Here is a 14,346-nt window from a genome sequence, read left to right as displayed (position 1 = left end):
GAGGGATAGTCCAGGCAGAGGGAAGAGTGCATGTGAAGATACACGAGGCTGAAACAGCATGATGATTCTGGGAACTTCAGTATCTTCTTTATGGCTGAAGGGAAGAGCAATTGCGTAAAATGAGACCTGAAATAAAGCAGTGACTGCTGAGGTGGAGGGGAGAGGATGGATACAGGCACCATTACAGAACAAGTTTCCAGCCAACCTTTCTAGATACTACTGGTCTCAAAGATGAAGGTCATGTGCAGCCATGTAAGATTAGCCCAAGGAGCCAGCTCAAACCATGCACATCCAGGGCCCAGCTTGGAATTCATATTCTGGAGGCCTTGGCTGGGAGGCAGAATCTGTGAATTTTAACACTTTCATGCATCCAAAGCACATGAAGGTTTGAGAGTCTGGTAAAGGCAAAATTTCGGGGTTATGTCTTAAGAAAGGGCTGGAACAAGAGTCGGCAAAGAAATGGAGGCAGGACAGAGAGGTAGGGGAAAAACAGACGTGTAGCAGCAGCAGCAGCAGCTCTTCCAGGAACCATGAGGATGAGGGCTGGGCAGACACATCATTAGGTAAAGGCTCTAAATGAGGACATGTGTGGGGAACCTAGCCCTGCAATGTGTTATGTGTCTGACCCTGATACGTGCTCAGTAAATAAGTTTTATGCCACATTCTTTTGAGAAAAGAGCTTCAGTATTATGGTGGGAACCAGAGGCTAGTGACCACCCAAAATTAAAAGGCCAACCGCATATTCATAGCAGTTGTGATGGGAGGGGTTGATATTTTTATTGAAAGAGTTTCTGTAACAAATAATTCCTCTTAAAACCCAGTAGAGGCTGGGCACGGTGGCTCATACCTGTAATCCCAGAACTTTGGGAGGCCGAGGCAGGCCGATCACTCAAGGCCAGGAGTTCGAGACCATCCTGGCCAACATAGTGAAACCCCGTCTCTACTAAAAATACAAAAATTAGCTGGGTGTGGTGGCACATGCCTATAGTCCCAGCTACTCGGGAGGCTGAGGTAGGAGAATCACTTGAACCTGGGAGGCAGAGGTTGCCATGAGCCAAGATCACGCCACTGCACTCCAGATTGGGGGACAGAGCAAGACTCCATCTCAAAACAAACAAACAAAAAACAGTAGATAGATGATCAAAGAAAATAAACTGACAACCTGAAAACGAGGAAGTAGAACTGGATAACAAATGTGGAAAACTTTCTAGCCTCACTAGTATCAGAGAAATGCAAATTGAAACAAGGTGCCATTTTTGGACTCTTTAGCTAGTGATGATAGTGAAAACCAGAATGGTCCTTTCTAAAACAGCCTGCGTGTCAAAACCATAAAAATGCTTCTACCTCTTTTACCCTGTTAATTCTACTTCTGGGAGTTTTTCCTAAAGAAATAATTCAAAATAGGGAAAAGCTAAAAGCAGAAAAATGTTGAACATGACATTATTTATAACTGAAAAGATTGGAGGCTGGGCACAGTGGCTTATGCCTGTAATCTTAGCACTTTGTGAGGCCAAGTTGGGAGGATTGCTTGAACCCAGGAGTTTGAGACCAGCCTGGGAAATGTAGTGAGACCCCATCTCTAAAAAAAAAAAAAAAAAGCCGAGCTTGGTGGAACGTGCCTGTAGTCCCAGCTACTTTGGGAGACTGAGGTGGGAAGATTGCTTGAGCCCAGAAGGTTGAGGTTACAGTGAGCCAGGATCACACCACTGCACTCCAGCCTGGGTTACAGAATGAGGCTCTGTTTAAAAAAAAAAAAGAAGAAAAAAAGAGATTGGAGACAATTTGAAAAGCCAGTAAGGAGCCAGCCACAGTGGTGCATACCTGTAGTCCCAGCTACTCAGGAGGCTGTGGCAGGAGAGAATTGCTTGAGCCCAGGAATTTGAGGCCAGCTGGGCATCATAGTGAGACCCTCAACTCTTTTTTTTTTTTTTTTTTTTTTTTGAGAGGGAGTCTCGCACTGTCGCCCAGGCTGGAGTGCAGTGGCCGGATCTCAGCTCACTGCAAGCTCCGCCTCCCAGGCTCACGCCATTCTCCTGCCTCAGCCTCCCTATAGCTGGGACTATAGGCGCCCGCCACCTCGCCCGGCTATTTTTTTTGTATTTTTTAGTAGAGACGGGGTTTCACTGTGTTAGCCAGGATGGTCTCGATCTCCTGACCTCGTGATCCGCCCGTCTCGGCCTCCCAAAGTGCTGGGATTACAGGCTTGAACCACCGCGCCCGGCCGACCCTCAACTCTTAAAAATGTTTTTAAATTTAAAAATAAAAAGATCTTTTAAAAGCCAATAAATGACTAAATAATTATAGGAAATCTATGTAATAAACTATTACAAAATATTAATTTTCATGACTATAGGGATGTTTAAGTGAAAAAGTGCAGAAATGTTTTATATTAAGTGAAGGAAGTGGCATATAAAGGAGTACAGACAAGCCAGGCACCGTGGCTCACACCTGTAATCCCAGCACTTTGGGAGCCCAAGGTGGGCGGATCACGAGGTCAGGAGATCAAGACCAGCCTGGCCAACATGGTGAAACCCTGTCTCTACTAAAAGTACAAAAATTAGCTGGGCATGGTGGCACTTGCCTGTAATCCCAGCTACTCAGAAGGCTGAGGCAGGAGAATCGCTTGAACTAGGGAGTTGGAGGTTGCAGTGAGCCAAGATCGCGCCACTGCACTCTAGCCTGGTGACAGAGCAAGATTCTGTCTCAAAAAATAAAATAAATAAAGGAGTACATACATTATCATCTAAATTTGGTTTGAAGAAATGTGTTTGTAGATATTTATTCAGTATATAATATGTGGATAAAAAAGGGACTGGTAGAAAGCCCACTGAAGTGTCAACAGTAACTTCACCAGGTGATGGGAATTTGAGAAACTTTTTTTCTTATACATTTTTCTGTATCCTACATTTTTCATCTAGATTGTGCACTACTGTTATCAGAATTTTTAAAAAAATACTATTTTTTTTTTTAAAGTAAAGCATAATACCAGGTGTGACAGCTCATGCCTGTTAATCCCAGCTACTTGTGAGGCTGAGGTGGGAGAATTGCTTGAACCCAGGAGGTCCAGCCTGGGTAACATAAGCAAGACTCCATCTCAATTAAAAAAAAAAAAAAAAAGAAAAGAGATAGGGCATATGCTTGTATTATTGTATGTTATAACGATATATTTTTTTTTGTTTTTTGAGACAGGGTCTCACTCTGTCCCCCAGGCTGGAGCATAGTGGTGTGATCTCGGCTCGCTTCTACCTCCACCTCCTGGACTCAAGTGATTCTCCCACCTCAGCCTCCTGAGTAGCTGGGAATATGGGCATGTGCCATCACGCCCAGCTGATTTTTGTGTTTTTAGTAGAGACGGGGTTTCACCATGTTGCCCAGGCTAGTCTTGAACTGCTAAGCTCAGGTGATCCGCCCGCCTCGACCTCCCAAAGTGCTGGGGTTATAAGCATGAGCCACCACGCCTGGCCTATAATGATATCTTAAAAGATTGCTTTCTTTTTGTTTTTTGTTTTTTTTTTTTTTTTGACGGAGTCTCACTCTCACCCAGGCTGGAGTGCAATGGCGCGGTCTTGGCTCACTGCAATCTCCGCCTCCCGGGTTCAAACAATTCTCCAACCTCAGCCTCCCAAGTAGCTGGGACTACAGGCACGTGCCACCATACCCGTCTAATTTTTGTATTTTTAGTAGAGACGGGGTTTTGCTATGTTGGCCAGGCTGGTCTCGGTCTCCTGACCTCGTGATCCACCTGCCTTGGCCTCCCAAAGTGCTGGGATTACAGGCATGAACCACAACACCCGGCTGACTGCATTTTTTAAACAGACTGGAAGATTTTGCTAGGAGTATGAGTGGTTTTCCCATGCCCCTTCTGTTTTCCAAATTGCTTGTGTTGTGGCTGCAGTCCTTTTATAATATGAAACAGGTAAATAACAACTGATGTTGTGGCTGCATCAAAGGGGTGACAAATGAAAAGGAGAGGACAAAGCAAAAGAGTCTGACCTTTCCAGGCTCTCCTGAAAGTCAAGGTTTTGATCAATGTTATGAGGGAGGCCTGTGACGTAGCTCAGACGGTCTTGAGCTTTCAGCATCATGGATTCTTCTTTTAGATCCCATCTTCCCTTCCCAACTCCCCCTCCTCAATTCCTACCGCTTAAGTGTCCATAGAGCAATTTCTTTTTAACTGTTCAGAAGCTTTCTGCAAGATGTTCGAAATACTAGCATTGGTTTGAGCAGCTAGTCTATCTTGTGCTCTTGATTTGGGGGACTTGGCTTCTATTTAGATTTCTTTGAAGGTGGATGCCAGTGACCCAGGGTCTGTGGAAGAGTAAGAGCCACTTGTGAGGATAAGACTGAAGAGGCCACAAACTCTCAGATCCTGAGAGGGTAGGACAACTCGTGCCTTCTGCTAGTCCCAAGGCCAGAATGGCCATCCTATCTTTAAAAAAGAAAGTTATTTCCCTAAGTACTATTTGAATTATTTTGTTTAAATTAAGTATGGGAAAGAGGTTTGAACCCTTTTCCAGCTTAAAATTTTAAATAAATATACAGTTTTTAAGTAAAAGTGAGATATGATTCTTTAGAAATCATCTGGCATTTAGCCAGGCATGGTGGTGTGCACCTGTAGTCCTAGCTACTCAGGAGGCTGAAGCGGGAGGATCCCTTGAGCCCAGGAGGTTGAGACTACAGTGAGCCGTGATCATGCCAGTACTTCAGCCTGAGCCATAGAGCAAGACCTTATCTCTAAAAAAAATAATAAAAAGACTTCACATTTAGACAATGTGGTAGTGTGCTGGTTCAGAAGGAGCCCAGCTATGCATGGCTAAGGGCAAATCCCTGAAAGGATGGACAAGGAAATTGAAAAATGTTCACTAACCTGAGAAACAGTCTTTGGAAAAAGGTGATCTCAGGTTCTCATGCAGGACAATTTAGGAAAAATAGAGCCAGCCAGGAGAAGGCTGAGAACTTATTCCCCATTAGTCAAAAATCTGCTTTAAGTCAAGATCCTGCAATGGCCTTTGACAACAGGGCCCTGAAAATCACCAGAACCAAGCCTGGGCCTGGTGAGTGAGTGCCTGCATAGAGTTCTTGCTGCTGTGATTCAGTGCAAGTTAGAAACCTATGCTCTTCTTTAGCCTGGGGAAAACCAACGTCCGCAAACCCAGCTTACTCAGCAAACGATCGATCGTGGCCTGTATGCTAACTATAAGGCATGTTGCTAGGTACCGTGGAAATTCTAAAGAGACATAAGATAAGAACCTTCCTGAAAGCAGTAACACTTTAGTTGGGTAAAGGGATAAGGAGATACACACACACACACACACACAGCTACCTATGTTATATATATGAATATAAGGGAACTCTCTCTTTTTGAGGGATAATCTTAGAAGTAAAATCTCATATTTGAGCATATTTAAAAGGCCACTGTAAGGCCGGGCGCGGTAGCTCACGCCTGTAATCCCAGCACGTTGGGAGGCCAGACGGGTGGATCACCTGAGGTCAGGAGTTTGAGACCAGCCTGGCCAACATGGCGAAACCCGGTCTCTACTAAAAATACAAAAAATTAGCGGGGCGTGGTGGTGGGCACCTGTAATCCCAGCTACTCAGGAGGCTAAGGCAGGAGAATTGCTTGAACCCAGGAGGCGGAGGTTGCAGTGAGCCGAGATCACGCCACCGCACTCCAGCCTAGGCAACAGAGCGAGACTCCATTAAAAAATAAATAAATAAATAAATAAATAAATAAATAAATAAATAAATAAAAGGCCAATGTAAAAGAGGCTTAACTATATTTAGGTTTTTCTTTTCCTTTAGATCTAATTCTAAATTATGGACCATTGTCAATATCTGTAGCCTCTTTCATTGATTATAATAATAATCCTTGAAAATGCCTTCTAAAGAATGCTGGCCCCTTGAGAGCAGGAGCAGTTTATCAGCTGTGTTTACTGTACCTGAAACAGCCCTCAGTGTTTGCTGGACATTGTTAAATGTATGTGCAAAAGTTGAATGACAGACAGACATATTCTGGGGGGACCTTACCCCCAGTGAGCTAATGACGACATTCATAATGACCCTTCACCTTTTAGACGCAGTCTTCTGGGATATATTTTTAGCATTCCGCGTGGTCTTCATCTTGATGCGTCTGTTTCACATGTGAACGTAAAGTTCGTGAGCATTTAGTAGAGGCTGAGGAATCACTGCTTTCAACATTCCTTGTGGCTTACATCCCTGCATTTTTATGATCACTGTAGTTTTAATCACTGGCACTCCTTCGTTTCCATTTCCCACGAATTGCAAAATGCTATAAAAAATTCAAATACTGTAAACAAGCGTGGCTATACCGACAAAGGAAGGCCAACATTTAACTGCTAGGTGATTTTCAAAGCTCAGCATCTTTATCTAAAAAGCATAGTAGGGGTGCAGCGAAGTGAGAAGTCAAATTTTATTAAAGCTGAGGACAGCCTATAGTAGCTTTTGCTTTTTCCCTGGTGGCTGCTCACTTGAATTTCAGACAGTTCTAGTAATGAGAGAAAATAAATAACATTACAGGGTGAGCTAACCCTATGAACCCAGACCTGTAAATTTGTAGCGAAATGATACTTCCTCTCACAGACTTGTGACTTAATCTCCTTAAGAGGCTTTTTCTGAGCAAGGCTGAGACATCTCAGAAGACTAAATCTGTGTCTATGAACCTGACTGCAAAAGAGTTCTTCCCTCCCAGGGTCTGGAGGGTATGAGTGCCTGTCAGTCCATGTGCTGTTTAACCCTCTGGTGCTGGACTCCGGGTCTCCCTCCGCTCTTTTCTCCCCGATGCAGAGCCCATGCTGGTGCGCTAACCTGCAGCGTCTCTGTGCTTCTCTTCTTACCTCCTCTTTCCCCTTCTCTTTCCCTCTTGCTGTGGTGTGTCCAGAAAAGGAAGTCGAGTTCCAGCGTGCACCTAATGGTGAGCCTTGCCTGCCCACCCATCGCCCACTCCATGCTGCCTGTGCCCTCCTGCCAGCCACGCAAACCCGTTCTGCCACGTGCGTGTGCCTCACTCATCCTCACTGCATGTCTGTGCTGTGTGGGCAGGTGTGGCCTGTCCTGCCAGGCGGGGGCCATTGCCCAAGGTCACCCAGTGGCCTAAAAAGTGGGCATTGGAAGGGGTGGTGTGGCACCCCCTGCTGTGGAGTTTGGACAGCCCCCAGCAGCCCAGGGTAGGATGTGAAGCTGGTAGGGACCTGGGGCAAGCAAGGGAGAGACCCTCACTCGCTGTCACCCAGAAGGAGAGGCCCTGCTTCCCAGGCATGAGCAGCTGCTTCCTACAGACTGGCAGCTGGAGGGCAACTGTGTGGTGGGCAGAGGAGCTGGTTGCAGGCTCCCACTTGTGAGTCTCGCTCTCCTGGCTCTGCCCCCATGCAAATCCCATTCTCCAGCTGTGCCCAGTGGTTCATCCTGCCCACCCAGCCCTCAGGGGAACAGCTAACTCATCTTTCTCACAGTACACTGGGCACCAAGGGCAACGCAGCAGCCTGAGTCACTATGAAACCATCCATTAAAACCAGAGGTGGGGGCCGGGCGTGGTGGCTCACGCCTGTAATCCCAGCACTTTGGGAGGCCGAGGCAGGCGGATCACGAGGTCAGGAGATCGAGACCATCCTGGCTAACATGGTGAAACCTCGTCTCTACTAAAAGTACAAAAAATTAGCTGGGCATGGTGGCAGGTGCCTGTAGTCCCAGCTACTTGGGAGGCTGAGGCAGGAGAATGGTGTGAACCCAGGAGGCAGAGCTTCCAGTGAGCCGAGATTGTGTCACTGCACTCCAGCCTGGGCGACAGCAAGACCCCGTCTCAAAAAAAAAAAAAAAAAACCAGAGGTGGGGCCACTTGGGTGACATCCCAGCCCTCTGCAGGTTTTATGGGCACTCTGGAGTCTTTGCCCCCTGTGAGGGTCTTGGCCTCAGCTGGGATTTACAGGTAGGGCAGCCCTCTCTAACCAACCCCAAACAGGTCAGCATCATTCACTGAGCTAGGTGGGCTTTGCTTCTTCTTGGTGGGAATGGAGACAGCAGAGCTCCTATGAGTTTAGAGCACCGTCTCACTACTCCTGGGACCCCTCTTCTCTAGCCTGCCGCAGTCTGTGGAGTCTTGTTCAGGGAGTCACTTGGTGCCTGGCTTGAGGTTCCATGCCTAGCCCTGGGTTTGGGGATGTCTGAGCCATTGATAGCAAGCTGGCAGTGGACGGCTTCAGGTCTGGTCCAAGAGGCCTCCAGGCAAGAAGTAGGATGCTTTCTGTGTATGTCCTAGAAGAGAAGACACACATTCTAGCTGTCAGTGTATCATCTGTGCCCTGTGCAGGGATGGTAGCCACACATTTGTCCCACCTCCTATTGAAGAATTTGCAGGCATCAGGCTGCTTCTCAGTGGCCCCCAACCCCACTGGAACTCAGTGAGATTGAGTATGCTGGTTAGGGAACTTATCAGAGGCAGAGAATATCACATGGATATGGCTCCCTGCCCTGGAGATCAGCCTCCTTCCTTCCTTCCATCTTCCCCTTGCCCCTCCCTTGTTGTGCCGCTCTGTGTAATGTTTTTGTTTGTTTGTTTTTGTTTTTTTAAGATGGAGTCTTGCTCTGTCGCCCAGGCTGGAGTGCAGTGGTGCAATTTGGCTCACTGCAGCCTCCGCCTCCTGGGTTCAAGCAATTCTCCTGCCTCAGCCTCCCGAGTAGCTGGGATTACAGGCATGCACCACCACGCCTGGCTAATTTTTGTATTTTTAGTAGAGATGGGGTTTCATCATGTTGGCCAGGCTGGTCTTGAACTCCTGACCTCAGGTGATCCATCCGCCTTGGCCTTCCAAAGTGCTGGGATTACAGGTGTAAGCCAGCGCGCCCGGCCACCACCATGTAGTTTTGAAAGGCAAGGAGTATCCCTGGTGGTCATGGTGCTGTTGGGAATGTTGGCCTGTGTGTGGCCTACTCTGTCCTGGAGGCCAGATTCTGGGACTACAGCCACAGCCCCTCTGGGTTTCACCTGCCCCTCCCCGGAATACTGCCCTTACTTCTAGCCGATCAGGCCTAAGATTTGTCAGGCAAAAAGGTGAACAGCACAGCCCTGACTCTGCTCCCTGAGGTCAGTGAATGCGTTTTGGTCTGAAATGGACTTCCACCCCCATCCTCTGGACACCATCTCTTAGGCCAGGCATACTTTCTTTTCTCCTTTCTCTTTGTTTCAGGCTTCGAGCTGGTGTTGTAAGAAGGAAATAAAGGTGCTGGGTTGAAAGGGCAGCAGGAGACTGCCCACAGATAGGGGACCAGAGTTTCTGAATTTTGTTTTGCTTTCTTGTAAATTACCCCCCCTTTCCCTGTATGGTGGGAAGAAGATCTTGAACTTCTTTGGGTCAGGTGTGGATTGTGCAATGACATGGCACCTGGCATAAGCAGAGATTTCTGGAGAGATACTTTAAAACAAGGCTTTGGGCTTGTCCCGCCTTAAGGGTGCCCCAAGAGCTACGTCTCTGGGTCCCACAAATACTTCCTCCGATCATCTCTCCAGCCATCGCTTCCATCTGCACAGCGTATGGAGGCCACCTCAGGCCTACCTCCTCCAGGCCAGGCCAGGGGGCAAGGGAGGTCTGGGAGTTGAACCTGAGTGGCCTTGGGGACTCTGGAGGAACTAAACCATCTGTTTTCTTGTCTCAGCCACAGAGCAACAACAAAAACAGTCTCGTAAGCCCAGCCCAAGAGCCCGCGCCCTTGCAGACGGCCATGGTACCTCCTGACTACAGCTTCTCTGCCTCTGCCCCTGGCTGCCTCCTGCCCCTTCCCTCTTCCTCCTCTTGTGCCCCCTCCCTGACCTCCTGGGCCTGTTCCTTTCTTGGTCCCCATAGAGCAGACTGCTTTGTGTGCCACCCTGTATGCCCCTTCCCCTTCATTGTCCCGCCTGGCCGCACTCCGTCCCGCATGGCAGAACTGCTGCTCCTGCTCCTGCTCCTTTCGCTGGTGGGGGGAAGAGTGATCAGGGCTCTCAGCTGAACCTCCTAGGCCCAGCCCAGGACCCCCAGTGGGTCTCCTGTGGGGGCTGGGAAGGTGAGTTGCTTAGGAAAGGAGAGGGTAGGAGCTTTCTTGGGACCTGAACATCAGTTCTTGGAGGCCTCCTTGTAAAACCTGCCTCAGTCTCTCTTTTGCAAAGCCAGAAACAGGAACGAGGGCTGGGGTCCCCACCTCTGGATGGTGCTGAGGTCTCCAGGCTCCTGGAGCGCCTCGTGCTAGCTGAGTTCTCTCTGGGCTCCTCCAGGGGTTCTGTGTGCTCTTGGAGCTCCCTCTGCTAGTGGTGGCTAAATAGAGAGTCAGCAGGGGGTGACTGGGAAAGAGGGAGGAGTGATGGTGCCTGCTACTCCCCTCCTTCCTGCGGACCCTCGTGCCACCTGACGTGGCGGGTGTGGGGCCAGGAACTAGGGAAGGCAGAAGGCGGGCGCAGCGGGTGGCTCTCTGGGCTCAGCTTGCCGAGGGGGATTCCTGTCCTGGCTCTTTCTGGGAGACCTCATTCTTCTCCCCAGTGTACACCCTGTGATGAACACTGTGGCAGGGCCCGGCCTGTGCCCTAAGTCCCACAGCTCCTCCAGTGTACCTGCCCTGTGGGAACCCCATGTGGAAAAAGCCCTCAGAACTGACAGGAATCAGGGACAGAGGCCCTTGCTGTCTCAGCCTCCTGGGCACCTGCACCTGCCAGGCCTCTCTTTCTTACCAGCCAGTGCTACTGCCAAAATCCAGGGCTATCCCAGCTGCCTGGGACCCCAGTTGAGCCGGACATTTTGTCTTCTGGAGATGGCTGGTGGGCAGGCCTCAGTGGTCATCACAGGGTCTGTGGGAGTCCTGGGGTGCAGGTGGGGCTCCTCAGGGAAGAGCCATAGTCTGTTCCCAAGTTGGAAGGGTAATTTTCATCTTCTCTCACAGGAACCACAAACCACTGTGGTACACAACGCTACAGATGGGATCAAGGTGAGTGGCTCCTGAGCCTGTCTCCTGCTTTCCAGGTCAGCAGGAGACAGGTGGGCTGGGTCCCAGGGGTCTACAGGCTGCACCCTGAAGCCAAGGCGTTTGCAGAGGCTCAGCTGAAGGTAGCCTGTGCTCATAGTTGCTCCATTCTGAGGAAGGGCTTTCTACCTTACGGAGCCCAGGCTTTGCAGTCAGACAGACCTGGTCTGAATCCTGGCCCTGCACCTTAGTATCCTTTATCTGCAAATTGGGGATGATAATAATAGAATCTTCCTCCATATGTTGGAAGTTTAAATGAGAGTAAACGTTCACTGAAAAACAGGCAAGAGCATCTCTGGACCCTGGAGCATTCTCCGTGGCCTGGCCCCTTTGTGCCCTTGGTGTTTTCACCAGCATTCCTGAACCAATCTGTTAAGCCTGGATACCATCCATGGCTCTGGTTTAGAGAGGTGACAAGACAAATTACCTGTTCAAACGGTGGGTGGGATGGGAGGCAGATAAAAAACCAATAAGCAAACAGATAAAATAGGCCGGGCACTGTGGCTCACACCTGTAATTCTCACACTTTGGGAGGCCAAGGTGTGGGCAGATCGCCTGAGCTTAGGAGTTTGAGACCACCCTGGGCAACATGGTGAAACCCCGTCTCTACTAAAATACAAAAAAGTAGCAGTGTGGTGGTGCGTGCCTGTAGTCCCAGCTACTTGGGAGGCTGAGGCACGATAATCGCTTGAGCCTGGGAGGCAGAGGTTGCAGTGAGCTGAGATCATGCCACTGCACTCCAGCCTGGGCTACGGAGTGAGACTTAGTCTCTCAAAGAAATAAATAAGATAAAATCTAATGTCAGTAGGTAGTCTGAAGAAAATGGCACAAAGTAGAGAGAAGGCCAGGTGCAGTGGCTCACACCTGTAATCCTAGCACTTTGAGAGGCCAAGGCGGGCGCATCACTTGAGGTCAGGAGTTCAAAACCAGCCTGGCCAACATGGGAAAACCCCATCTCTACTAAAGATACAAAAATTAGTTGGGGATGGTGGTACATCCCTGTAATCCCAGCTGCCTGGGAGGCTGAGGCAGGAGAATCGCTTGAACCTCGGAGGCAGAGGTTGCAGTGAGCTGAAATCGTGCCACTGCACTTCAGCCTGGGCAACAGAGCAAGACTCCATCTAAAAAATGAAAACAGAAAAACCCCACCAAAGTAGAGAGAGAGAGAGAACAGGGCCTTGAATTAAGTAGTCAGGAGGAGGCCTCTTTCAGGAGGTGATATCTGAGCGAAAAACTGAATGGTGGGTGGGAAGGAGGCAACCAGGCCAACTCTGAGGCTGAGTGCCCTAGGCAGAAGGAACTGAAGCTCAGGTGTGGCATGTGTAATCAAGCAGAGGGAAGAGGGAAGTGACACGGGGAGAACCTAGGAGAGTGATGAGGTTGGAGAAGCAGCAGGGCCTGCTACAGAGGCCCTTGTAGGAGTTTGCATTTTCTTCCAGCAGCAAGGAGAAGCTGTTGGGAGTAATAGAATCTATCTGACACTTTAACACATCACTCTGGCCACATCATGATCAAGAACTCTAGGGAGGGCCAGGCACGGTGGGTCACACCTGTAATCCCTACACTTTGGAAGGCCGAGGCAGGTGGATCAGCGGAGGTCAGGAGCTCAAGACCAGCCTGGCCAAGATGAAGAAACTCTGTCTCTAATAAAAATACAAAAATTAGCCAGGCGTGGTGGCAGGCGCCTGTAATCCCAGCTACTCGGGAGGCTGAGACAGGAGAATCACTTGAACCCAGGAGGTGGAGGTTGCAGTGAGCCAAGATCATGCCACTGCACTCTGGCCTGGGCAACAAGAGCAAAACTCTGTTTCCAAAAAAAAAAAAAAAAAAAAACTCTAGGGGAAGTTAAGGAGACCATGAAGCTGTTATCGCGGTTCAGGTGTGAGATGCTGGTGGCCTGGAGTCAGGTTGTAGCTGTGTATTGGAAGTGAAGAGGTAAGACATGGGATTTACTTTGGAGGCAGAACCAAAAGATTTTATTTTTAGATTGGGCAATCCGAATATAAGGGAAAAAGAGAAGGATTGAGGATGACACCAGGTTTTAGCCTGAATAACTGGTCTAATTAGGGGCATTTACCAAGTGGGGGAAGACTAGGGAGGAGATTTGGGAAGAGTCAGACAGCCAGGGTGGAAGCAGAACCTTCCACGGTCTCCTTGCACCTCTTGTAGGAGCACAAACTCTGCTTTCGTTCTGCTTTGCTCCTCTGGCTTCCAAGGGATGGAGCATATAGAAACATATTCTTTTTGGCCTACAGGGCTCCACAGAGAGCTGCAACACCACCACAGAAGATGAGGACCTCAAAGGTAGGTGCTGGCCCTTGGAGGGGGAAGGACTCCAGCAGTGACCCAGGTACCTGGGCTCCAATGGGGCACCCGCCTTTTCTGCTCCCAGAACTGGGAATGCTGGCTCCTATGCCCCTAGGAGAGGGCTTGGTATAAAAGCTACTTTCCACAAGCCAAGATACGAGGCCCCTGTGTGGTGTTGCTGAGCTGGGCAAGAGGCTTCTCTTCTTTGACCCCAAGTCTAAAATAGCTAAGCTAGAGATTCTCCAGGGGCCAGGGCTCAGAGAACTGTTCCTGTCGCTGATAATGATGTGCCATCCCAGAACAGGGGTACCCTAAGTCCCTGCCAAAGTAGCCCACAAGTGTCATGAGTCATAAATAGAGTGACCAATCATCCTGGTTTTCCCCGGACACAGAACTTTTGGTTTTAAGACTGTGATGGGCCAGGAGTGCTGGCTCACACCTGTAATCCCAGAACTTTGGGAGGGCCAGGGCAGGAGGATTGCTTGAGGCCAGGAGTTTGAGGCCAGCCTGGGCAACATAGCAAGACTTTGTCTCTATTAAAAGAAAAAAAAAGAAAAGAAAAAAGAAATTTTAGGAACAAATAAATAGGCCAGGCAAGGTGACTGATACCTGTAATCCCAGCACTTTGGGAGGCCGAGGCAAGCAGATCACTTGAGGTCAGGAGTTCGAAACCAGCCTGGCCAACATGCTGAAACCCCATCTCTACTAAAACTACAAAAAAAGGCCGGGCCTAGTGGCTCCCGCCTGTAATCCCAACACTTTGGGAGACCAAGATGGGTGGATCACCTGAAGGTCAGGAGTTCACGACCAGCCTGGCCAACATGGTGAAACCCCATCTCTACTAAAAATATAAAAAATTAGCCAGGTGTGGTAGCAGGTACCTGTAATCCCAGGTACTTGGGAGGCTGAGGTGGGAGAATTCGCTTGAACCTGGGAGGTGGAGGGTGCAGTGAGCTAAGATCGCCCCATTGCATTCCAGCCTAGGCAACAAGAGCAAAACTTCTCAAAAAAAAAAAAAAAAAAAAAAAAGGCCGGTCA

General features: G+C 49.1%; 1 protein-coding gene across 16 annotated transcripts in view; it reads left to right on the top strand.

Moving 5' to 3' along the window:
* Window positions 1-13,840, top strand: part of LOC116269450 (calcium/calmodulin-dependent protein kinase type II subunit gamma-like) — a 53,284-nt gene extending 39,444 nt beyond the window's left edge. For 6 of the 16 annotated variants that reach the window (XM_031652288.1, XM_031652283.1, XM_031652284.1 and 3 more), the window contains 4 exons: window positions 6,899-6,931; window positions 9,667-9,735; window positions 10,921-10,965; window positions 13,257-13,840. In XM_031652288.1, coding sequence (XP_031508148.1) covers window positions 6,899-6,931; window positions 9,667-9,735; window positions 10,921-10,965; window positions 13,257-13,346 — 237 coding nt within the window. In that variant the 3' untranslated portion in view covers window positions 13,347-13,840. The remainder of the gene's footprint in view (window positions 1-6,898; window positions 6,932-9,666; window positions 9,736-10,920; window positions 10,966-13,256) is intronic. The other 10 variants (XM_031652292.1, XM_031652285.1, XM_031652294.1 and 7 more) reach the window with 5 other exon arrangements.
* The last annotated feature ends 506 nt before the right edge of the window (window positions 13,841-14,346 follow it).

The sequence above is a fragment of the Papio anubis genome, chromosome 11, assembly GCF_008728515.1.
Source record: "Papio anubis isolate 15944 chromosome 11, Panubis1.0, whole genome shotgun sequence".
Classification (NCBI taxonomy): Eukaryota; Metazoa; Chordata; class Mammalia; order Primates; family Cercopithecidae; genus Papio; species Papio anubis.
The sequence above is the reverse complement of the archived record's forward strand: the minus strand, read 5'-3'. Positions and strand labels throughout refer to the sequence as shown.